Raw genomic sequence first — 26,788 nt, 5'->3', positions numbered from 1 at the left:
TGCATTGCGTAGAAATTATTGGATTACAAAGGCTAACGCTGCAGTAAGAAAGGTAATCTCAAAATGTGGAGTCTGCAAGCGGCAAAGAGGAAAACTGATTGAGCAAAAAATGGCAGATTTGCCCAAGGAAAGAGTTTCTCCTGACCTTCCTCCATTCAGTAATGTTGGAGTGGATTATTTTGGACCTGTTGAGGTGAAGCGAGGACGCAGCTTGGTGAAACGTTATGGTGTCGTCTTTACATGTATGTCAAGCAGGGCTGTTCATTTGGAAATTGCTTACTCATTGGACACAGATTCGTGCATCAATGCAATACGTAGATTTGTGTGTAGACGTGGTCAAGTTTCACACCTGAGATCCGACAATGGAACAAATTTCATTGGAGCAGAGCGAGAGTTGAGAGAGGCTCATGCTGCTTTGAACCACAGTAAAATCCAGAAAGCCTTGCTACATGATGGAATCAAATGGAGCTTCAATCCACCAGCGGCATCTCACCACGGAGGAGTGTGGGAAAGGATCATCAGAATGATCAGAAAGATACTCACCTCAGTTCTGCAGCAGCAGACATTGGATGACGAAGGTTTCCACACCGTTCTGTGTGAAGTGGAGGCCATCCTTAACGACCGTCCCATTACAAAGGTATCTGATGATCCCACTGACCTAGAAGCTCTTACTCCCAGTCATCTATTGACTATGAAAGGCAAACCAGTGTTGCCACCAGGACTTTTTGAAAGCTCAGACTGTTATGTCAGAAGACGCTGGAAACAAGTGCAGTACATCTCTGACCTTTTTTGGAAAAGATGGATACGAGAGTATTTGCCCTTGCTACAAGAGCGTCACAAGTGGAACAAAGAAAGGAGAAATCTTGTTCCAGGAGACATCGTTTTGGTAGCTGACTCTACCGCTCCCCGCAGTTCTTGGCTGCTGGGCAGAGTTCAGGTCACCTTTGCAGACAAACAAGGACATGTACGGTCTGCATGTGTCAAGACAAAGACTAATGTGTTGGAAAGGCCGATCACAAAACTGTGTCTTTTGCAAGCAGCACCGTAAGAGTGTTTCTTGGACTGCTTTAAATGCGAGGTCCCAACGGTTGGTCAAGTACTAGTGACCTCTGACCTCAGAACTGGTTTGATGGCTTATCCTAAATGAACTTTAAGGAACATGGACATGGACGTGGACTATAAACTTCATAAACATGAACAATATTGTCTGTATTGCTGTATAATGGTTTGCTTGTTTGATTGGAATTGTTATGTCTAGCCATTGAACAATTAGGAGCCGGTGTGTTGCAGCCATTATACATGTTTGATCATTAATAGTTTGTTGTTTATTTAGTTGTTTTCACATATTGAACGCTAGGTGGTGTATGGGTGCAAGAGGTGATTTAGGTGCGCTCACAGGTGCAGGTGTAACTGATTGCAGGTGATTGAGACCGGGATGAGCTCACAGTTTGTGACCGTGTAGCCATGCACACTTGGATCATGTTTATACTGGAATAAACAGAATGTGTAACTGAGTTCACGCGTCAAGACTTCTATGTCTCGGTAAAGCAATCCCTGAATGACTTTTGAGTAGCAATCGTCATAACACATACCTTTGCACTTGCAAGATTGTGCCAAATAAACTTGAAATCTGTAAATTATCAAGCACCATTAATTAACCCCCTTCTCACACCTGACGGTTTGGGCCAAAATCAAGTCTATCTGTATCATTCTCCCAATACAAACCTATCACATTGGCTGTAGGAATCCATACCATAAGTGATATTAAAAGTTGTTCTCTTAATGAATGTTTCATTCTGATCTTAATGCTGCCACTCTAGAGATTACAAATATCGAATAATCTGCCTACGCCACTGGGGATGCACCTGATTACTTATACCATCTAACTTATTGATATCCCATAGCAAAATCATAAAATTCAGAGAGGTCTAATGTATACATATTATCCATGGTTTTTCTTTAAAGGCATTTACAAACCTCCTTTACTCTGGCTGTCAACGCAGTTCTACATTTGACTTTTAATGCTTTGTGCCTTTGTGTCTGTAGTATGGAGGATTTTTTGTGCCAAAATTAAATAAATAAATACATCATTAATTAATTAAAATGGGAATGAAATATATCATTCATTAATTAAATGTGTCATTAATTAATTAAAATTAGAATGAAATATGTCATTAATTAATTAAAATACAATTCATTTTAAGTAAAAATATATATTTATTATTTCAGCATTTAATTAATTAATGACACATTTAATTAATGATTTCGTGTTGCGTTTGAATCATGAAATGTAAAAATGCATTTAATTAATTAATGACACATTTAATTAATGATTTCGTGTTGCTGAATCATGAAATGTAAATGTGAAACTGTCAGTTTCACTCGTCAAACTCAGTGGGCGGAGCTAACGCAAATCTAGTGGAATCCTTTGGTCTGAAACTGGAGGTAGAAGCCTTTCTAAACATGACAGCTGTGAGTTGCGTGTTGTAGAGAGTTGCGTGATGCAGCAGCAGGTATCTGCTGTGACGGAGCCGCTGGAGCCGGAGGAGTTCTGCTCAGAGCTTCTTCAATTAAACTGGCTGCTTCTCTCAGCAGCTCTGGGCAGGATTTTGACATTTTGTACACCTTGCTGTTTCAACATTTGTGGTTAGAGGACCGAGGTTTCAGTGGTTGCCAATAACATTTTGGAGTAGAGTAAACATTTTGGAGTAGAGTAAACATTTTGGAGTAGAGTATCCAAACCAATGTAGAGGTGAATAGTGCCACCTAGTTTATCGTAATGTGTGGATGTATGGTTCACAAGCCCTGCAACAATCCATTATGTGGATTTGATTTGCCTTGACTTGATGTGCAGGGGAACCAATGAAGTGTTTGGAATCCGCCCACTGAGTTTGACGAGTGAAACTGACAGTTTTACATTTACATTTCATGATTCAGCAACACGAAATCATTAATTAAATGTGTCATTAATCAATTAAATGCTGAAATAATAAATATATTTTTTACTTAAAATGAATTGTATTTTAATTAATTAATGACATATTTCATCCTAATTTTAATTAATTAATGACACATTTAATTGATTAATGATATATTTAATTCCCATTTTAATTAATTAATGATGTATTTATTTATTTAATTTGGGCACAAAAAATCCTCCATACCACACAGCATCCCCTTGTCCTTACCTCAGAGATTTCATGCTTGTGCCCAAAATTCTCAAATAGTCTTGTTCCCCTGCTGAAATATATCCATGTCTCTGTATCCAGTAAGTAACACTCACTGAAAGGACCTCCTCCTGAAAGAAAAAGACTGTTGCTCCAGCTCTAAGATTCTTACTTGAGTTGTCTCTGCAAACTTCTCACCATGACTGATGTTCCCCACAGATTCCTTGAATGATTAGAGGAAATCCTTCGTAAATCAATCATCTCAGACTGGCCACATCTACACTTAGTATTTAAATATGCTAATTAGATTTGAATTAATTAAATCCTAAGAGCTTCACCTTCAATTTGTACATCAAATTTGAACTTTTTTGGGCCAGTGTGCAGTTATTCTAAGGATTTGTGCTGACTGCGGATCCATCACTGTATCATTTATTTCTCCCTTTTCTTATTTTTCTGTCTTTACAACTGTCTCAACTCTCGCCTCCCTCATCCTCTGAATGTCCAAATGTTTATTGTCCTTGTTTTGTATTAAAATGGCAAAACAAACAAAATGATCTTCTATGTATCATACAGTACTCACTTACTCCCTCATTGTCAGTCTGTGGTCTTAAAGCTAGTCATTCTGGTAAAATATAAAAAACAATCTATTTTGTGGCACACTGAAGACACTTGTATTGCTGATCCTTTTTGTAATATAGTCAGAAATTGAACTAAGATCGAAAGGAACGATTATTTCAGATTTTATTAATAATAATAATAATAATAATAATAATAATAATAATACATTTTATTTTACACTTTATTAAAACAAAAAAAGTGATAGAGTCTTACAATGTATTTATGCCATAATACAGACACATATATTGTAGTTTTATATATATATATATATATATATATATATATATATATATATATATATATATATATATATTTATGTCAATGATATCAATGAGAGGAAACAAGGGTCGCCTTTAAAGACTTCTGTTGTAATAGATACTATATAAATAAAGTTGAATTGAATTGAATTTAGAAGTCAATCCACAAAACAATTTACACAATAAAATCAGTATCAGCTGTAAAAACATTAGTATTTGTAAAAAAGCTATAAGCAGTCAATTCTTTATCTCTGTCTCTTTGTGTTCCTGTTTTTCTGTCCTTACTGTCAAGCGTTATTTGAATATTTGAATAAACAAAATAATTTGTTTACCTGCAGCTTTGGGCAACAAAAAGTCATTTAGCCTTAACAGAGTAGCAATTGTCCAAAAGCAGCATTTTCCATATCTTTCTAGCTGATTTTTTGGGTGTTATTTTGTGGCTGTCCATTGTAAATTTTCAGCCATAACATTAGGAAATCTGACAAAAAAAGTAAGTGAATGTTGTCTCTGAAGATAAATATGAGGCCACAGGGGTTTACGATGGGCAAGCAAGTTAGTGTTAAGTTTAAATGAAAAGTCAAGGTGAACCTAAGGGATTTATGTGACCTTTTCCAATTAGTTTCAGTTATGCAAATTTTAGTAATATGCATAATTAAGAGGTGTACTACAGATTTAAACTTTCTCATAGACCTCAGTAATTTACATAGAGGTTTCTCATTCTGTATAGTAGCAGATGAAGTTTCGTCTTTCAGAGCAGTCCCTGATGATCCATTGGTTCGTGTCGTATTTGGACATGGTCCCACAGCGTTTCCACTGGGTCGGGCAATCTGGCAGCTCGTTTTGGTGATCAACCATGTTCCCATCTAACCAGATCCACTCTTCTTCCAGGAAGCGCAGCCCGGTCCAAACCTGATGAACACAAGCGCTGTTACTCCAGAGCAGCTGTTTCAGAGCTTTTCATTCAGGCTACATCTGGGGAGCAGGCAGTCGGTCAACAAGATCAAAATTAAGGAAAACAAATATTCACAAGTAAAGTGAAGTTCAAAACTGTTTTTACAGATTTCAAAACAATTACACATCTTTAAACATAAGCGTAGGGCTGGGCAATTTTGGACAAAAATAAAATCCAGATTTTTTTCTCTGAAACCCCGATTTTCGATTTCGATTTCGATTTTTTGGGTAAAACTACAAAAGACAATGGAATACATTGTTTCAAATATTTTATCTTTATTTTTAAAGAAAAATAGCAAACAAATGTCCCTATTGGGAATGAAGTGCAATTGAAAGATACTGTAAATCCTCCTTGAGTTTAGTAAAGTGACAACATTTACAATTTTCTTGACCAAACAAAGATGTCGATTTTCCGATTTTCCTTTTTTTAACATCGTCTTGATTAATAAATCTGATTTCGATTTAAAATCGATTAATCGCACAGCCCTACGTAAGCGGGTTCAGTCCTCACCTCATCAGTCGTGGCTCTGAGGATCTTGTCTCTGACATATCCGTCAGACACGTTCCGGATGCTGAGGAGGTCGTACTTGCGTGTTGGTGTTGTCATTCTTCTGCAGTACCGCAGGGCACCGTCCCATGTCTTGTTCTCAGGCACGACCACCAGATTGTCTTCATAGCAGACACATGGATGCTTTGCTGAGCACGCTGATCTGTACGACCTCCCGGTGAAAGCCTGAACAAATCTGCAGTTGGCATTGTGGCTTTCTGAATCTTCATTTCCGTTACCAACTCTGAAACAAACACATTTGACAGAGTGAGTCTGGAGTTATATGAGGCTTCACAATAGAGTTGTATGTTATTTACATTTAAAAATCATGTAATCAAAAAGATGGTCTCAAGCAAAATACTCACTCAGAGTTGCCCTGTTGATCGATCCAGGCAGTCATCATTTCTTCCTCCTCCATCAATTTAGCGGCCGTGGTGAGCTTCACAATGTTCAAAGTTATCAAGTCAACTTGATTTCTTTGGCAAAACGATTTTGCTTCCATGAAGTTCAAAGTCTCATTAGTAATGAGAAAAGATATTTTAACATGTGATCCTGAGCAAAGCTCTGCAATGAGTAGAGCTAAAAACATGAGCTTACGGCTGCCCTTTACCCCCATGTCAGCTCCTGAGATCTCAACAAGTCAAATGTGACTGTGGCTGGACAGTCGTCGTCCCTCAGCTTTTATATCCACACACAGTACGAGCTGTTGGACCATCCATTTACTCCTGTACAATCCACTAACATTTGGGCTTTTATGCATACATTTAAAGGTGATTTTCTCCTTGAGACTTTGAGCAATAAATGCTCTCCTTTATTAATTACCTATTTATTGAGTATGATTCTGAAAATAAATGAATGAATGTAATAATTAGGTAAAAACCAAAGTGGATTCAAATGTGGTATTGTGTGTTCCAGTCTGCGTGTAATTTAAAACATTCAAAACAGTCCTGGTCTTGGTTGGGGAAATCAGGCAACAGGTAAATGACTGAATTTGAATCGTTAAAAAGACGGTGGGTATATCAATGTCTGTCTGACGTGCAAAAACCATGGACACACAGTCTCCACAGACTGTAGAATGTTGTTTTTTCCTAAGTAACTACTTACAATTTATCTATAAAGCACATTTACAACAGTGGATTAGAAAAGTTCTGTACAGAGATGAAATAGATACAATATAAAAACAATTTAACTGAACAAGCAACACAAGACAACTTGAGAGACAACAGCTACAACGTGATTTGTGAACTAGTAAGCCGGGGAGAGTGAATGTGGGGTTTAAGATTTGCTTCAAATGTAGTGATGGAAGGAACACTTTTCATGTGCTTCCTCAGGTGTGGAGATGTGACAAGAAAAGCTCTTGGTTTTTTTAAGCCAAGACCTTGATACGTGTGTGAAACCCTTTCCTGAAGACCTGAGAGGTCTAGATGGCATGTGAAGGTGGATAATAGGGATGTACCAGTTCCACTTTAGGACCAGATATCAGTTCTGATATTGACAAAATAGGTGCATCTGTTATTGGAAAATGAAAGGGATTCTTGAGACAATCTATCCCATTTGTATTGCTGAAATACAGTATGACGCTTGCAAGCAGTAGATATTGTTTTTTATGAATGCTCAGATTCAGCAGCTGCTTTTTATTTTAGTTTGACTCTATTTCATTTGGAATTTAAATTCTGGTGTAGAATGTTTTAGTTTTTTTTACTAAATAACAGTTCATCATATTTATATCTGTGTTGATTTGTTACATTTTTCCTGAAGATATTAATTGTTTAGTGTGGATGTGAATGTTGACGTGAAGCCTTAATTATAGTCCACATGGTGACATAAGAACTGGCTGAAAACACAACAGGATTGTACCCACTTTTGAAATGTTGTTACTGTGTGTGTTGTGATGCGTGTTGAGAGGGAGTGAATGAGTGAGGGAGTATGTGTATGATGTGTGGAGATTGTGGGATTGTGACTGTTTATTTTGTGATTGTTTTTAAATAGATGTAATTTTATATTTTGTATTATAGGTCCTAGATATTGTTGTATTGTATTTTATTGTTAGAAAAGCCCAACTAGGGACAGGAGTTGCAAATTAGCAATAGCTATAAACTCTATGTGCAGAACATCAGTTGCTGTCATTGTACTGAAACTATGTTTAAACTGCATTGTCCCTATCAACTAAACCAATAAAAAAAAAAAAAAAAAAAATTTACACCAGGCATCAGTATATCGGTATCAAAACTGAAAAAGTGTTGACACCTAAGATCCACCTAAGATCCAAGATAGAGCCTGAGGGTTAATGCAGGAGAGAATAGCATCATGTATCAACTATCTTCCTCAGTTCAGAAAAGGAAACATATTGTAAACATATTGGAAAAGTTCCATCTGAGATCATTTATGTATAGATCCTAGGCTACTGTGTCTTACGCAGTAAACCTGCTGACTTTTATATTTTACTGTATGAAAACCTTATGAGCAAATTCTGCTTATAATCAGAACACAGTGAATGGACTCTTCTCTTGTTTTTTTTTTAAATTGCAACAGAGTTTAAGGTGTTTAACATTCTTGAGGGACTGTAAACACCTCATTATCAAATAATGGTAATAATAATAATGATCATATTTACAAAATTGCTGTTTATATTATTATATTCATATAGATTGCTGACAGTTGTATAGCAAATGCCAGACTTCTTAAATGTTTTTACTTTTTTTTTTAAATTTCATGTTACATAATTGCATCATTTGCATTTAGCTATTAACAATAATTATAAATCCATTAGTATTGTTTGGAAATAGACTAATCTGCCCTCGGGTCACTGAAAAAAACAAAACAAAACAAAAAGACTTGTTTGTATCCATTTGGCAGAAACCTGTTTTTCTTTTCTTGGACATTTACATTTCAAATCCATGACTTAATTCTAGTAAGAAATAGCTTAAGTTGAGCTACTTTGATTCAATCGTGGCACAGGTAACAAAGCCAAGATTTATTATGGGACATTAACTCTTCTTAAACAGTACAGCATTTTGTTGTAGGTGTACAATTATCGTTGCATGCCCTCATGGGCATAGAAAGTGCGGTGGCAGGTCATCGGGCCTTGATTTTGACATGCCTGCTTTAAAGCGTTGAAACAGTTGTGATGACTTATGACCCAGAGATGACCCACAGGGTAAACCCTTATGGCAACACAAAAAGGGTCCTGACGGTCGCATGTGTGTTTTTTTTACGCCAGCTGCCACCTTGAGTGCTACATTGGGTGAGTCCTTTTGCTTTTTCTGTGGAGACGTCTCATTTTAAAAGCATAGACAGCTATTCTTTTCTGTTCTCTGACATCATCTATTGTGATGTTGCTTTGAAGTGTTGTGTGGATTTTGAGCTTAACCCTGGTGTCAAGTCACAAAGATTTAAGTTAGAATAATTGTACATAAAGTAATCTCATATTTACTCCAATTGCCTTTACATATAAACTAAGCTTGTGTGGTGTGTGTGTACAACTTAATTGTACAGAGTTTGCTCTTCAGAGAGGAGAAGTCGGATAGCGTGACTGCGGATGAAGTCATTGGAGAGCTATCTGTGCAAAACAAGAACTGCTCCCCCGGTTGAAGACATACCGTGCTGTTTCAAGGTCAAGGACGAGCAACATATATCAAGTTGAAGATAAGGAGTTGTGTAAACGTGAAGAGTTGCAGCTGTATGTTCCCCCTCCCTTAGAACTGCAGCTCGTATTGTAACTAGGGACCACCTTAAGCAAATAAAAAGAGAGAGGTCGGCAGAGTGCGCTTCAGAGCGGTAGGAGATGTAACTGAACGCATCTCTGTCCGCTCTCCTTGCAAGTAAAAATGTAACCTCTAGTCTTTCTCTCTTTTGTATTATGTTTTGGATGTTCTAGGTTGTTTAAACCTGACATTACAGTGACACTGTACAACCCACTTCACGGCTGCTTCTGTAGCCTCAGCCCTTCATCTACTTGTAGTAGTCGTCAGTGGTGTAATCTACAGGTTAAGCAGGGTATATATACGGTAACATACATACTGAAGTTGGTTCTTTTGTTTCAAGTCGTTTTTAGCTATGGGCTTCCGAGGCTGGAGGCCCGAATGTATTTCCTCTAGCCCCGAACCTAAAACACACCCAAAAAAAAAAAAATATTTTTTTTTTTTTAGGACTTAGGCGCTCGGGATTTATCATAGGCGGTGGGAAGATCGGCTTAGGCGGCCGCCCAAATTTTCTCTATGGAGGAAAAAGGACTATACTATACTCTAGCTATAAAAGCCTGATGGACTAAAACATGAATGCATCTGTCTTCACTGGGGGAGTTGTAACTTAATATGACCATTGAGGAGGACAGAGAACAACAGAGAATGTGAGTGGAGACAGGAGAGAAAAGGAAGAGTAAAATAGTTTTAGTGCCTGTTGTCAATGCAGTGTCCAATGTAGGCTACAGATGTCCCTCTTCTTCCTCTCTCTCACCTGTATTTAATAGCGCCTCTGGTTAAAATAATCTAAATTCTATAAAGCTTTTTGCCTATTAAATTTGCTATTAACATCACACAATCTTGTCACCTCTCTCTTTACTTTATAGTTTGCAGGTCTGATTATGTTTGTCTGATTATGTTTGGCGAACCCAAATGGGCCCCATGGGCTATCCTAATGGGCCCCTGCGAAAAACATATGTACACCCCTGTTCAGCTGTTTACTGCTGTGTCTCAGCCAGAGGCGTCACCAGACCCTTTTTATTGGGTCACATCACCCAGTAAAAATCATTAGTGACCCAGTAAAAAATGTCACCAGAATAGTTTTTCTTCTGGTTTTAAATCTCATATTTTCGGTCATTGATTAACTGTAGGCCTGCTGACAACAAGAAATAATCTACAATATTGTCAAAGCATGCAATTTATCACTAAAATACCATGCGAACACATTATGATCCTAGATCCATGTCTGTGCGCCGTTATGCGCGAGATGCGAGATCACCACCACCTGAAATCTCCACTGTCTGAGATAGTCTAAATTAGATTAAGGTTAGGCAAAGGGCATGCATCAGTTCATTCAGGTGATTAATTAAAGATCCAGTCAATAAAATACATGTATTTGTACAGTTTAAAGCATTATTTATGTGTTATTTATGTGTTATTTATGCGTTTTTCATCATAAAAAAGAGCAAAAAAATAATAATAATGCCGATGGTTTCAGCCCCTGATCATTTCTCATTAGCCTCTGATGTCTTTGGATCCTAAAAACGCCCCTGCATCCACCCTACATATTTCTCTGGGAGCAAATGCTTGATTCTTTTTTTTTTTACGTTATTGACCACATTTCTGGTAGCCTACGATTGATGTGATATGTGGTGTTTCCAACCAGGACAAAGGTAAAACACCTGCAAGATCATGTAGGCTAGTGATGATGGTGATGGAGGCTCCTCAGAAATCAGTGTCCTCAGAAATTCATTAATGATTCCAGTGATTCCTGTATCCTCCCGCGGGACTTTTCTTCAGAACAATGACAAAAAAACAAAAACACCTCAACATTGAAGAAAATGGACTAAAAATATTTAGTTTTTGATAAATTATTATTACCCACCGATGTCTAGAAAATAGCCAGATGTTGTGGGAATGTTCTGTTCTGAGTACCGCTGCAATAGCCTCCTTTTTGTCTTCAATAGTTTTTTACAGGAAGATTGGACAAAAAAAAAACTTTGTCCGGAAGCTCCGGGGACTCGTACAGCAGGAGTGCAGCCGGAAGTCACCGTGCTGCAGTACCACAAAAGGACACCAGGTGGCATCAGGGTTCCCCTGCAGTTGCTCTGCTCTTCTGAAGAGGAACAAACATGGAGGAGACTGTCACACGGCGATTTGGTCATTTTAACAAGCCATTGCAAGTGGAAACACAATAATATCTAAAACACAATGTGCCCTGTTGTTACAGTTTCCATCCAATCTCCTTATCTTCATTGGTGCTTTTCTCCTGACTGATGACATCCCTGAGACGTTCACTCTTTCATCTGAAAATGCCACAGAAACTTGAAAGGGCAGAGTGCTGTGCAATAAGGCATTTTCATTGAATTAATAACATTACAACATCACCTCTTATTACCTCATTTCTTTCCTACATAGTCTTAACATGCAGATGCACGGTTGCAACAGGACAAGTGAACACATGAACTTCCTCCACTTGGCTGCATCTTTCTTCATTTCGGTGTAATCAGGAGGTAAGTAATGTATGTGACAGGATACGACTTGAATATCAGGCTGTTAGATTGTAGCGGGAAAGACACCTCTTCATGAACTTGTTCCACCTGAAAAGGGCATGTCAAAGGTATTTAAAAAAAATAAAATAAATAAAAGTGGACACTATTGGAAGACAATACTATGATGTGATAGTTTTGAATCGTTTGAATCGAGGTGCACTCGCTCCTCTTATCCACCATAAAGCCAACATGTTGAATCATTTAAGTTTGGATTTAATTCCCACATTTCTTCTTGGTATTTGTATTTCATTATAAAACAAGTTAATTAAATAAACCTACATTTTAAATGCACAAAAACTTTACCTTGGTTATCCTCCAAGTCAATATGTACATGTTACCCTGATGCCTTACAGTTCTGCAGATCTCTGTGAAACTATTGTTTAGTTGAAACATACTGGGATGGTGCTGTATTCTGGAGTGTGGTTCATAAAAAAATAAAAAGAAGCAGAACAACCAGACACTTTTGAGGTTTTTTCAAATTTTATTTCATCATCTCATTATTCTTAAGCAGAGCTACAGTAGGTCTGCCTCTCAGCTTCCTCCTTCCACTGGTGAACAAGCGTTTAAACACACCGACAGTGAGATGGATACAGTAGTTACCACACAACTCAGCCAAATGACACATCTAAAGTGGCAGTGGGAGGTGGAGAGGGCACACAGACACGAATACTTTCACTGACCAGTCGCCTTGTTGTTAAAGGAAAAGACAGATGAACTCTGAACACTCAAACACACTGTTGCTGCTGCCTACACAGGACTGTAGTAGAGCTAAGGGCGGTGGTGCTGGGGCTCAGCTATGGGTGGGGCTTCTGTGTAAAAGAGGAGGGTTGGAGGATGGTTGGGGGTGGTCCCTTTCCCGACGTGCTCCCTGGGTAGGAAGTGTCTACTCCTTGGAGTGCATGTACAGCAGCAGGTCAGCGACGCGGTTGCTGTAGCCATACTCGTTATCATACCTGGACAGAGACGAGGGGTCGGGGAAGAGAAATCAATACATCAGATCTAAAATGTGTTTTCTTTCCCTTTACGAGAACAACAGCAAACTGCTTTCAACGTTGGGGTTGGAGAGGACATCTTAAAAAAACTCACCAGGAAATGAGCTTGACAAAGTTGTCGTTGAGGGAGATGCCGGCACCAGCATCGAAGATGGAGGAGTGAGTGTCGCCGATGAAGTCGGAGGACACAACCTGAAACACGGGAGACTGCAGGTCACATCTCTGACAGCACATCACACATTCACAAAGGTCTTATTTTTCAGCAAAGCAATCACTTCATTAGAGATGCCTCGATGGATTTTCTGGTGACAGGAATCTTTTTTTCCCCCTTCAACCATCAGTCCTAACTGGTGGTTGGCTGATGTCAGCACTGATAGATCCAGATGTTACTGAATGCATCATACCCAAAGATAACAACATGTAAAACTAGCCCCTGGATGCACAACTAAAATATTCAAAACAAACTTAATCCAACACTAAAGATAAACAATACATATACTACATAAACAAAGTGTAGGACACAAGCCACGGCCGCACATAGCCAGCAGCGCCTGCTATCTGTTCCTGATTGATAACATTACTATTGGAGACTGTTACTCTTGGAAAGACAACTGATTTCGATCAAGACAACTGGAATCAGAGCCCGTTGCCTCTAAAGTGTTACCTGGTCTTCGGTGTAGCCCAGCACGCCCTTCATGGGCCCATGTGCAGCCTTCTTGACCGCTTCCTTGATCTCAGCATAAGATGCGGGCTTGGACAGACGGCACGTCAGGTCCACCACTGACACGTCGGCCACGGGCACCCTGAACGCCATTCCTGTTAGCTTACTAGAGAGACGACAAGAAGAGATTTGTTGGACTTTTTTGGTCTTGTCAATTTTTTCTCTATTATCTGTCATAAATACCGTATTTTCTGCACTATAAGACGCACCTAATAGCCTTTAATTTTCTCAAAAACCGGCAGTGCGCCTTATAATGCAGTGCGCCTTATATATGATCATTACAGTAATTTCTGTTACTGCAGTCAGGGGGATTGTGGGTAATGTAGTTGGTGTTGCCGAAGTAATGGCGCTAAAAACGTCAGGAATCGTCACAGACCTTCAAGACAACAGCAGCGACACCGACTCGCATAATGGCGACTTTGACGAGACGGAACAAAGCTGGTTTTTATTTTGTTAATAAAGTTTGACATACGGTCCTTTTCTTCTTGTTTTTTTTTTGCATTTGCTGTAGGATTTTGTAGCATTTCCTATAGCGCAGCTCCATCAGGTAGATACGTAACTCAACCCCAGCCACTATAGTACAGTATTTTACCATATATTTAGTGCGCCTTATAATGCGGTGCGCCTTATATGGAACAACGTTTTAAAATACATCATTCATTGAAGGTGCGCCTTATAATGCGGTCCGCCTTATAGTGCGGAAAATACGGGAGTAAGAATGCATCCAAGCTGAGGGCTGCAGATACGTGTGTTTACACACACCCGTTGAGCTCAGGAATGACTTTGCCGACTGCTTTGGCAGCACCGGTGGAGGCTGGGATGATGTTCTGGCTGGCACCGCGGCCGTCGCGCCAGGCCTTGGCGCTGGGACCGTCAACCGTCTTCTGGGTGGCTGTGTACGCGTGGACTGTAGTCTGCAGAGACGAGAGTCAGGCACTGAGAAGCTACTAGTGATATTCACATTTTTACAAAAGCACTGCAGGCTGCAAAACATTCTTGTATTACTGCACCAAGAACTTACCATGAGAGCCTCCTCGATGCCGAAGTTATCGTGGATTACTTTGGCCAGGGGAGCCAGGCAGTTGGTGGTGCAGGAGGCATTACTACAGACAGAGGGACATCATCTTACTTACAAGGAGGATTTAATGTTTGCAGTAGGTTGTTGTGCAGCAAAAATACACAATGAAAGGCATGTGGAAAAGCAGTGAAACGTTACCTGACGATGGTCATGGAGGAGGGGTCGTACTTGTCCTCGTTGACCCCCATAACAAACATGGGAGCATCGGGGGAGGGGGCAGACACAACCACACGCTGTGCACCACCCTGGATGTGAGACTGTGTTTGGGACGGAGGAAGAGCAGAGGTCAGGCCTGAACTATTAGTTACCGTCCATGTGTGTGTTTGTGCGTGTTCTCCTGTGTGTACGTACAGTGGCCTTTTCCACGCTAAGGAAGACTCCAGTGGACTCAACAACGTATTTGGCTCCAGAACTTCCCCATGGGATCTCAGCTGGCTTCATACTAACATCCACAAAAAGAAACAGACACAAACTGAGATTCAGCTGTCCCAGATTTTAGACAAATGACTGAGAGGATAAACAACACAGACGGTAAACACATTACATAGAATCAAAGCAAATGTTGAAGAGAAGGAACGTCCCTTTTCTAACCATCCTTCTTGTTATTCTGGCAGCGTATTACACAATGCGCTAAAACAACAGCTGGATACGTGGGGGAAGGGATGGTTGTGTGAGTGAAGCCCAGCGAAGCAGATACTCACTCAGATTATCACAGACCAGCAGGTCCTGCTCATGTGAAATGTTCACTAAGACTAAAATATTAAGAAATTTTAACTTTTTTCCTCCTTTTCATCAGCACTTACCACTGGAAAACAGAGATGGAGCTGCCATCGACGATGAGCTTGCCATCCTCGTGGGAGACCTCACCATGGTAACGGCCGTGGGTGGAATCATATTTGAACATGTAGACCTGGGAGGAGACAACGATGGCATTGTGTAACATATTTCACAGACGGATGATCACAAACACCTCTGCTGTTAGGAACTCTGCATGATCAGAGAGTCTGGAATGTTTGACAAAATATTTATTATGAATCTTCGGCGAATAGTTTTCAAAGTACAGTGTGATAGTCACACATTAAGTTTCTGAGCTTGTCTCCTTTAAGAAGATGTGTAGTCAGTTTTAGGTATTTCCAGCCTCTCTCAGCACTAATGGGAGTAAAAACACGCTGTGATTAATTTATTTACTTTCTTACCATGTACTGCAAGTCAATGAAGGGGTCATTGATGGCCACAACTTTGATGCCTTTGTCCAGGCAGGCCCTCAGGACCAGGCGGCCGATGCGACCGAAGCTGCGGATTGACAAAGAGAGGGAGAGAGATGATGAATAACTGATTTGTAGTAGAGACATTTTCTTAGGATGTAAAACCTGATTTCTGTCATGCATTTTCAAACTACTGATAAACTACAGTTTCCTTTTAAGTCGTCTGTTTTTGTACTGATTACATGTGACACGTTTCAGTTTTATTGCCGAAACAGACTTTTGAAATATTGATAAAAAGAAAACAGGAATGAGGTCCAGTTCTGTTTCCTGGATGGGAAGAAATAATCTAATAATAATCTAAATGTGCTGTCAGGAGCTGCTGCTCTGTGCAACATTACACATGGTTGTAGTTAACACAGTGGAGGGTGGAGGTGCCACTAACTGGAAACAAAACTTCTTCAAAAAAGAAACAAACTGGTCTCAGCCATCTTAAAGATATTTTATTTATTTGACCACACTGTAATTCTGACCATGACTTCCTTTGTGCACGTAAAGTCAAATGTTGTTCAGGTGTTCAGGTGTTCCATATTGTGAGGGAGATGTTGGATACGGCTTAAGTACGACTTTTCCACTACAGTGATACTAAAACATGTGCAAATCAAAACCAACAGAACATAAATATTAAAGATCTGTCATATTGCGGCCAGCAGTTTAGCAACAGGAAGTTTGCATTCTTTCCCCACACACCGACTGAAGGGATATTGAGCTTGATAATGAGTCTTTTTTTAACTATCGAGTAGTTGGTGTCTTGTCTGCAGCAGACAGCTCTCTGGGTTTGATAGGATCAGAATGACATGCACAGAAAAGCTCATTTTCATGTAAGAGAAACTCAGACCTCATGAATTTCTTAGTGATTTGAGAGGATTTCTGCACCTCCTCACTTTTGTAATTGAGTTACAAAACCTGCATCCTGGCAACATGATACATTTTGCAGCACACATGTTCTGAGGTTGAAGCGATAAAGTAAATAGCTGTTTGGCAGAAAATTGATGTGGTTTGAAAAACTTACTGTACTTCACACAACTCCAGCTCAAAAAAATAGTGGTGTCAATGCTAACACATCCCTATGCTAAAGCTGAATCACTAAGAATTGCAAACTCCTGGGTGAAATTTAAAAGGACTGAGGTCCATCTAACTTTGCATCCCAAACATCCTTTGATAAATATTTCAAAATCAGCCTGAACCTTCTTGTTTGTGTGGTCCAAACTCACCCATTGATTCCAACACAGAGATCTGACATGGTTATTGTTGTTTAGGGGGAGTGGCGTTACCTAGGAAACGAGAGAAACACAAGCGATATTAGAAAAAAACCAGCTGGATCACAGCTGTACAACAAAAAATTAAACATATGTGATCATTGGGAGTGATGAAAACTGCCTCAGCAATAAGTAATACTTATAATCACATTTGATAATAATAATAATATGATAGATTGGCTAAACCAGAAAATAAACCAGAAAAAGTCCTTCAAAATTTTTGACAAGGCGAAGCTGAATTGTCTGAAAAGTGGAAGGAAATAAGGAAAACTGGTATTACATATGTGCAGCCGACTATGAGCATCACAGTAGCATTATGCATAATAATGATAAATCTATTCAGAAATTTTATAGAATTTTTTTCTAAAAATAAGCTGAAAATTTTCAAGATTTCAGATTTTGTCAAAATTCCACTGTTGTGGATCCTCAACATACTTTACAACTCAGTGTGTATTAGCTATTACAAGTCCTGTCACTGAGTTTCTGAATCTGCTATTCCTTTGTCTGTCGTCTATGGACTTTATTTAGGCTATTTTACCATAGGATATTGAACATTTTTGTGTTTTTAGTCAGTTTATATAGCCTGTATGAAAGCTGGATGCAGAAGCCTCACAGTGGGCAGGACGTCCAGGTGTTATGACTGAAAATACGTTTGGGTGTGACTGTTTATCAGCACCATGGGTAAAATACAGGTGGGCCTTCAGAGGTCGGGAGGTGCTGCGTTAACTGATCTATAAGGAATCCCTGCAATTTCTTGATATTTCTGAGTTTGGAACAAACATAAATGTATTGTACTTTTTAAAAAAACAAACAAAATAACAACTTTACAACAGTCCTTCCTGTTAATCTCTTGCTGTCTGTTTGTGTATGGAAGGTTGACAACTGTCTGGTTTAGCTTCCACATGTTTGCTCAACCATGTGACAACAGTGACCCATTTTGGTGCGAATGCATGAAAATCGGAGTCAAACCTTCTGCTGCTGACTGAGGCCCCGTTTACACGTAGCAAAATAGGTGGGGTTTTCATGCGTTTTGGTCGTTCGTTTACACGAAAACGAAGCTCAAAGTCACCAAAAACGATAATTTCTGAAAACTCCTGCCAAAGTGGAGATTTGCAAAAAACTCCGACTTCACGTTGGCTTGTAAACAGAGGGAAACGGACATTTAGGCTTCAGAACGTCACATTATGCAACAGAAACCTCACCAGCGTCATGTGTGCGACCTGTGTTTACAATTAGTTTGGCCACTGTCAATATTTTCTTGTATTTTACCTGTTTTATATTCTAAAGTCACACTTAAAAGTAACTCCACTTCTCTGTCACTCCAAACGAAAGTCTCTCGTTCCGTCTTGGAAATAACTGGAAGTTACTTGTGTCACTTGTTGACGGTTTTTTCCAGGATTCCGATTGGCTAGCATGACTTTATCTTCTCGTTACACTGCCCCCTGTAGGTTTGGCTGATCATAGCACCATAACAGCGTATTTATGCGGGTTCGTGTAAATGAGAGATTTTTCAAAACGTAGAGGGGGAAATATCAGTTTTTGTAAATACCCAGCTATGTGTCAACGTGGCCTGATTAAATCTTTGCAGAAATGTTTTGGCCAGTTAGCAAGTAATGAAAATTTAAAAGGTTTATTGACTGCAACATGTGTCGTAGACAAAGACGTGAACAGAGATGGCATCTCGGTGGCATTATCATGTGTGCACGGGTGGAGCAGGTACTGTAAGGGCAACTTGGATTGTCCTTGGAGGTGCCAGGTTGTCACTATAAACTACTGTAATCTCCTAATCTGGTGTGTGTGTGTGTGTGTGTGTGTGTGTGTGTGTGTGTGTGTGTGTGTGTGTGTGTGTGTGTAGCTCAACAGCGAACATGTGGGACAGGCTGCCAATCGGGTTAGATGCATTGTGGGAATACTTTAAATAGACTACAGGTATAAACTGATTAGGAACCTCATCTCTGGGTTCACACGGTGACACCAGCTGTTGCTAGCCAGAATCAATGTACCACATTGATCAGTCTGCCACTCGTGAACTATTGCGGACAAAAATATTTGAACGGCCTAATTTCTAACCACTTTTTGTGGTGTAGCCTTGTTTCTAAAATGTATTTCCTTTTAAGGCAAAGTGCTCTGCTGCAAGTATCTACTGCCACAAGAAGAACAGAGAGAAACTGAACCACAGTTTTGCAGTTTCCTGGATTCTGCTTTCACCTATTCTGTGTTCATGAAATACCGACCATTTTGTCTGACCCTCCTGTCACATATTCTACAATTGATTGCCTATGCTTTCTCTCGCCCTGTATTCACTCCTCTCAGGTTTCTCCCCACTGAATAGTTACCCTGGGTTTCCAAAACAAGATGGCTGCTGTCCTGGCAAGTGACACCACAGAATGGTCGATTCTGCTTCTGTGAAGCAGGCGGAAATTTCCATCAGAGGAAGAGTAGAGAGGGCGCATGAGACAAACCTGGTGGGAATGAATCTCAAGTATGTGCCTCCACATGAGGACAAGTTCACAACTTTTACTTTCGACTAACATGTTGAGGCAAGATGTGGAAACAGGAATGTTTGCATTGTACAACCATCAAGGATGTGGTGTGTTTTTGTTTAACATTGTTTGACGAAACATCTCACAAAAAATGCATTGGTCAGAGACCGCTGAACGTCGTCTGCTATGACTTGTTCTTGTTGTTAAACGGTGCTCTTTACATTATTTTAGACCTTAGACATTCCTGCCCACTGTTTTATTCTGAACATCCCAAGGAATCGGTTGCCATCTGGTGGTGGAAATCCTCAGGGATTCATTTTGGGGCTACCCTACTTCACACTGGACACACTTGCATTTGCAGTGGCTCTAAAAGGACCTTCTCTTGTCATTTTTACAGACTGACAAAGTCTCTTTGAAAGTGACGGGACAGCTGACCAGAATCAAATTAGCTCCAAACAGACAGCTATGGAAGACTAAAAAAAAAAAAAAAAAAAACAACAGTCCATGAACAGACAAAATATGCAACCTGTGCAGATAGCATGTTATCAGAACTATTTGCAAGTAATAGTCTCCACTTAAAAAACATAATTCAAAAAATGACTTGCCTTCAGTCTGAATAAATTCTTACAGATGCTGATTTGAATGCTTTATTATTTAGACAATAATATCCTCAGCTATCAATACATTCATTTTATGCACTTCTATTGTGAACCGTGGTGATGTAGGAATATAAACTAACCTGTTTGGATAGTCATCTATCACAGTCATCTTATAACACCACCTCCTCTTTATAAAGAGAAGAAAGGGCTTCATAGCCAGCAAATCTAATGCCACTTCAGGCCTGAGTCCTGCTCCTTTTAACAGCCCCGCTCTGGTATTCAGCACACACCCTCCGACAGCACACACACTGACGTGACATGGCTCACAGAGGCCGTATTGTGCAGCGGAGAGTGAAGAGGCAACACATTTTTATCTGGGGCCTGCAATCTGTGGACACTCAGTAAAATCACAGTCAAGGAGCCAGACAAAGTGGAGAGGCCCAGTCAACTAGTTCTGACCAAACTCATGCTTGGTAATTTCACAAGTAAGGATGGATACAAGGATAGACGATGTGAGGGCCTTTCCTCCAAGTTAAAGCAGGTGCCATTGTAGACCACAAACTTGGTCTCAGCACCGGCGCATGAAAAACCCAACGCTGCTAAGCTCAGATCAGCCTGAAGTGGGGGATTTGTGGTGTAACCATCTCCTCTACTGAGACGCCGGATGAGGGAGGAAACACACTCAGCTACTCGCTATTCCCCTTTACCCATGTTTCATCCAATTTACAATGTTCCTATTAGAAGATGCTTCTTCATTTCATCAGAACTTCACAATCAGGAATATCTCACAGTTAACTCTACATTATTACTTTATTATCTATTTCTGTCTATCTTTTTTTTCGTGGGGGGGGGGGCTCTATGTGTTCTGCATGGCTGCCATCCCATAACCCCAACCAATCATTAAAATGTTCCAGCTCCCTACTAGTTCCCACTCTTTTGTCTGCCTGGTTCTTTTGATTTAGCCCAGCCTTCCCTCCCCCTGATCCGTGGCCCAGTTCTCCTCTCACAAACACCAACCAGTGGGGGTGAACTGGGAGAGACCGCTGAGGGAAGGGGGACTAATAACCAGTGAACCAGAAAAGGACAAAAGGAATCAGCAGCTTTGGGGGTGAAGTTCACTGTGAACCCCGTGAGAGAGGGGTATGACAGTGACACAGCGTTTCACTTCTGTTGACATCTTTATTCCAATGTCAAGCACCTACACCTTACAGAACACTTATTTTATTTGTACAGTAAACAAGTGCCGCACAAAGAGTGTGCGGTTGCCACTAAACCTTATAAGGCCCAACATTTGGAGTCAGGAGACATTTCCTCCTCCCTGCAGCAGTTTACATGCACAGAGGACTCAGCCAAGGACTAAATCCTCCACAGCCTCCGATACATTCCTGCACTGAGCAGTTTAAAATAAAGCTCATTCTTTGATTCGGCTCAATTTGTGCACCGATTTAAAGTGTCATAGTTTGTAATGAATCCACTGAGTTTATCCTTAATTCACCTCACCACTATTTACATTCCTCCTCCTCTTTCTCCCACCCTTCTTTTAGGGCCTTCCCTTGCTTATTCCAACCTTCCCCCAGCTTCCTATTCCTCAGTCACACCCTCCTTTCCTCCAGTGTTTTTCCACTGCAGTGGGAAGGTTGACTAGACGCCAAACAGCCTATCCACTTAGGTATTTTCTTCTCCTCTTGCCAGCCCCTTTCTGAAACTATATTAATACAAACTATTGGAGTTCAATTTGCCAAGTGTGACATCAAGGAATTTCTCCCTTCCTCATAATTTCAATCATCTCCTCTGCAGCAGCATACGTGCCTGCATCTCTGTGCTAAAGCTAACTGAGTCCACGTCCCTTTGATGACTTACACTAATCAATCACATGTCCAACACCATGCCATCACCCATCAGACACGGCCATGTAGGCTAAGTGCAGTTCCCTGATGACCAGGATACATAGATAAGAGGTCAGTGTTGATTTTAGAAATGTTATCAGTAAAATAATAAGTATGGTACACAGATAAATGTGTATTGCCATGATAAATCCACAAATGACTACTGACTGTACATTAGGAAAATGTGCATCAACGGGAATTTATTCTTTCTTTCTTTCTTTCTTTCTTTCTTTCTTTCTTTCCGGCTCATTTCCTTCCTTCCTTCCTTCCTTCCTTCCTTCCTTCCTTCCTTCCTTCCTTCCTTCCTTCCTTCCTTCCTTCCTTCCTTCCTTCCTTCCTTCCTTCCTTCCTTCCTTCCTTCACGCACGTTGTGCGTCGACTTAACGCAGAACCATGAATCAGCTTTACACAAAAACGTCATCAACGGGAATGTATCGTTTTTACCGCAAGATGACAAATTCTTACTGTGGGGAATTTTTTTGACGGTATATCGTGAACGGTAAAATATCGCCCATTCCTAGTTGTATCACAGTGCAGAAAGACTTGACTACTGAACAGTTGAAATCCCTGATCATACATACTGTATGAATGCTTGCATAAATCTACGAATACATGCTGCCTAAAACTATTCGGTGTGAGCTTGAGTTAGCACGGAGGTGGCAGTAGTTCCCTCTTTCTTTTTTTTTGCACCTCCTTGAGGTATTCAATTAGTAATATTTACTCCAAACTATCAAAATGCTATTCACATTATGGACTTAGTAAAGATACAGTTAAGATTTGAAAGCCAAATTAAGTGGGAGAATTCAACAATCTGAAATTGCTAGTTTTAAAACATAGAAGGAATCATCAGCCACCAGCCTACAACTCATTGCAGAAAACAAGAAATCAAAGATTAAATTGTATCCGTCAGTTCAAATCTAGTGACCGTGACAGACCTTGCTACGACTGATGTAAGATATGTACCTGTAAATAAGAGTAAAATGAGGACAGCTCCCTTGCTTGTGAATACAATCCTAGTTATTCTTCTCCTTCCCTGAGGTCGGTCTCATTTCCTAAATCTGATGACAGTTGGGCACAAAGTGCTGAGTCACTCTGAAGCTTCCTCTTTCAGGCATAACCTAGACAAGATGGCTGGTCACACTGCAGCAGCATAATCAAGTAGGACACTCATACCAACCTCAGCCTGAAAGCCACTCTACCTTCAGGGGAATCTGTGAGTTAGATCAGAAACAACTCACAACCACCTCAATGAGAATGAATGACTCACGGATGTGAATAGATCTCTTGACAAACTGACTTTATGAGTAATAAATATCCTTTAAATGCAGAACAGCACATCATTTGAGCTGGTTTTGAGTCTAAGAACAGTCCTGAACCATATACAGGCGAGGATTGGTGGTTCTGAATGACAAGAGAAGGACAATGAGACATTATAGAAGCTCAAACCAAATCTATTTATTGACAATAATTCCCTTCACATTTAAAATGTAAGTAATAAAGAATTCACAGCGAGTAATCAGTGAGGACTGTAGTTTTTATTAAGCTGAAAAATACCCCATCTGTGGTGCAGGCTGGCTCTGGCTAGTCTCATTGAGTAATCATTTATTTAGCAGCTAAAAAGTGACAAAAATGTACACTTCTTCAGACTTCTGCAGACAATCTGATCTAAAGACATGCAACAGCGGAGTAATGAAAAGATACATAATGATTCACCAGTTTGCCTGTGCATCACATGGATGTAATATGAAGTTTTAATATTGTTATTAAGATGATGTAACCAGGCCAACCATCAGGCTGCAGCTAGCGGTTGATGGCTGCTAGAGGGAGATGCTAAGATGCTACTGATTGTTACCTTCAGTCAAACTGAGTTCTGAGATAATTATCCATCTCTGTGACTTACATTTGACTCTGACTTTGTTTTAAATCATATTGAAAATAAAGACAGCTGGGTGCTGAGTATCAGCATAGCAGCTCTGTCTCCTAAGTGCCCTTCATCAGCTGGAGAGATGACCTTCACCAGCCTGACATGGCTGCATGTGTCTGGGCAGACTACCACACCTGCAGGATCTGGAAAAATACTGACCACAAACTGGCCTGTTTTTTGCAAGCCAAAATGGGGGTTGTAGTGTCATTGCAGTTCTCATTCTGGGTTATTTATAACCAAACACATCTCTAAAAGCAGGCCAGCATCAACAGGTCTATCCAGTCAAACTGCGGCAGGATCCTGCGCCACCGCTGCGTCTGTCCTTCAACCATCATGTTTCCTACTTAGAACATCAAGATTGTGTCAATCTGGTTGCGTTTCTCATCACTGAGGCCTGCACTTCCTGTTACTGCGAGACAGCACGACTCATCCCTGGATTGCGTCACACTTCTTCATCATGAGGAGCAGCACGTAGCTCCATTATCCCACACTCATCGACCCATAACTGCGACTGCAGCCTTAATAAAGCGGTTTAGGGGTTTAATATTTGCCTTTCTATCAAACTATTGAGTACTCCCCCGTGATAGAAGCGTTATTAGTGGGTTTTTTGCAGTGTCGCATAACATGGAGTCTAATTCCGCTTTAAATCGACGCAGAACCTACGCCGTAGGGTACGCAGCGACGCGCACCGTACGCCGTAGGTTCTGCATTGGTGTAACGCGGAACCATAAATCAGCCGTAATCCACTTCCGCAGATGCGAGCTGCCAATGTCACGATGCGAGCTTTAAAGAAGGAAGGACGCGCCATTTAACGAGATTAATCCATTCAACCTGGGTTTAAATAGACAATTATTCACGTTTCAGTGGCTTTGGTCGTTTTGGTGAAAAAATACCAAGATGCTAGGAAACAACTGAGCCAGAAAATATTATGCAACAGCCTTTTTTTTTCATCTTTTTCCTGAGTGCGAGGTCATGGCGCATCCCCTCCCATCCTCCCCCTCGTCTTCCTGTAGCAGCCTGCGAAACAGGCTGGGCAACTAATTCAAAAATAAAAACCCTCCGCAGTACTCGTCTCCCTGTTTTAGTTTATTACTGAGATCTCTCTCTTTTTTAATCAACCCTGCATGTATTATTAACATGCAGACACACCGCACAAACAGGCGCCGGGCTTCCCAGAGTCAAGAACAGCCTCTGGGGGTTTATAATCGATGGAATAGTTTAGGTAAAGAAATGAAGATGAACATTTAAAGGTGTTCTTGTCGTTGCGGATGCCTTAGAGAGGTCGGATGCTTACCTAACTGCGGATGCTGCTCGAGTCCGTGTGAGCCAGTCACCGAGCCCTCCTCCCTTTTATACTCGACACGTGCTGCGGGGAGCCTGGTTGCCCTGGCGACGTGACGTCACGCCATCCCTGGAAGTCGGGATCCATTCTGAACGAGGGACTAGTCACGGGTCTCTCCGCGGCTGCCATGGCAACTAGAGGGGTGAACCGATAAACCAGTGGTCTGGTTAATGTCACTCCTGCAGAATTTGGATTAAAATGATAGAAGTGCGAATAATGTCGACGATTAAATAATACGGTTCATGAGCTAGGCTGAATTATCCATATACTGGGACCAGGGGCACCAGCCAATGAGGGGGCACCAAATCAAATGACTAACTGGACCATATACCATGTCATATTTTGTTATTTTCTCTATATATTTGCTGGAAGATGAGCAAACAGGTACATCAGTAACCAATGATATAATAACAATACTTCAAAATAAAAATAATAAAATAAAAAGAATTGCATTTGAGTGAGAGTGCTGTTCCCTACCTTCACATCAGCTCATTCAGTAGGCCTGTTTGATTGTTTAGTCATATGCTGTAATAGTTTTGCATGTAGTCCTCAGACAGGCTATATATGATGGAAATGATGATAGTTAACATGTGGTGTTACATTGGCATGTGAGTTGCATTATGATTGGAGCATCGGTGTAGTAGGGCATTTGTAGACTCATGTCTATCTGTGGAGTAAAAATGTATTTACTCTTAGTTGGTTGCTTGTCTTACATTTATTTGTAGTATGAGTATTGAGGATTTCAGCAATACGTTCATGTAAATCTATGATCTTTATAACCATAGTAAATTCCCTTTTTTCACCGTAAAATGTGGGAGGAGGGGAGCACTTCAAGTGTGGCCACCCCGGGGCAAAACACTGAGTTAATCCGGGTGTGTCCATGACCCTGAGACGGTCACAGAGAGAGAGAAACGGGGACAGGCGAGATGCCACCAGGGAAGTGCCAGGGCATGATGCAGCATTTCCATCCATATTTCGACTGTTACTCATGAGAAGGTGGTGAGATTTTGAGACGCATACTGTGTTTTCATGTATGTATATTTGTCCACGTATCATCCCACAACCAGTCCACGGTACATCATGTAGACTGATGGCGCAGTCAGCGTGGTGGGTTCTTGAGGCCTGTGTCGGGCTGGGCTGCATGGTCGGTCAAGGTTTTAACACGACCTCTAGTGTGCACTGAACTCCAGTCTGAATCCGCCTCACATGCAGTGAGAAAGAGCCCATATTATGGGATGCAGAGCACTTATGTATGAATTTATCAGGCCACGTTTCCCTGGCGACCAGTTTAATACTGCAGCACCAGCACGAATAAAGTAGATGACAATTAAAAAAAATATTTTGGGTTGTTCAGCTACTTGTATATGTTACTCTGTTATACACATCTCTGAGATGAAAGCACATGTTTCACGCCCTGTCTTGAGCTACGTGATGCAGGATGCGTACCACGGTGCAACATGGGGAATTCTC

At 40.5% G+C, this 26,788-nt stretch overlaps 2 protein-coding genes across 2 annotated transcripts; both read right to left on the bottom strand.

Annotated features, from left to right (window-relative positions):
- Window positions 1–4,198: 4,198 nt before the first annotated feature.
- On the bottom strand, window positions 4,199–6,164 carry LOC133440907 (uncharacterized). The gene is made up of 3 exons (XM_061718242.1): window positions 5,906–6,164; window positions 5,505–5,784; window positions 4,199–4,951 (listed from the first exon to the last, which is right to left on the bottom strand). Exons 1-3 carry the CDS (start codon window positions 6,154–6,156, stop codon window positions 4,757–4,759), a joined length of 726 nt encoding a protein of 241 aa, XP_061574226.1. The 5' UTR covers window positions 6,157–6,164; the 3' UTR covers window positions 4,199–4,756.
- Window positions 6,165–12,233: 6,069 nt separating this feature from the next.
- gapdhs (glyceraldehyde-3-phosphate dehydrogenase, spermatogenic) lies at window positions 12,234–25,347 on the bottom strand. The gene is made up of 11 exons (XM_061716356.1): window positions 25,271–25,347; window positions 17,040–17,099; window positions 15,760–15,856; window positions 15,367–15,473; window positions 14,915–15,005; window positions 14,702–14,820; window positions 14,507–14,588; window positions 14,248–14,399; window positions 13,429–13,591; window positions 12,859–12,956; window positions 12,234–12,725 (listed from the first exon to the last, which is right to left on the bottom strand). Exons 2-11 carry the CDS (start codon window positions 17,066–17,068, stop codon window positions 12,656–12,658), a joined length of 1,008 nt encoding a protein of 335 aa, XP_061572340.1. The 5' UTR covers window positions 17,069–17,099; window positions 25,271–25,347; the 3' UTR covers window positions 12,234–12,655.
- Window positions 25,348–26,788: the final 1,441 nt, after the last annotated feature.

Source organism: Cololabis saira, chromosome 3 (assembly GCF_033807715.1).
Source record: "Cololabis saira isolate AMF1-May2022 chromosome 3, fColSai1.1, whole genome shotgun sequence".
NCBI lineage: Eukaryota > Metazoa > Chordata > Actinopteri > Beloniformes > Belonidae > Cololabis > Cololabis saira.
This window is presented reverse-complemented; position numbering and strand designations above follow the sequence as displayed.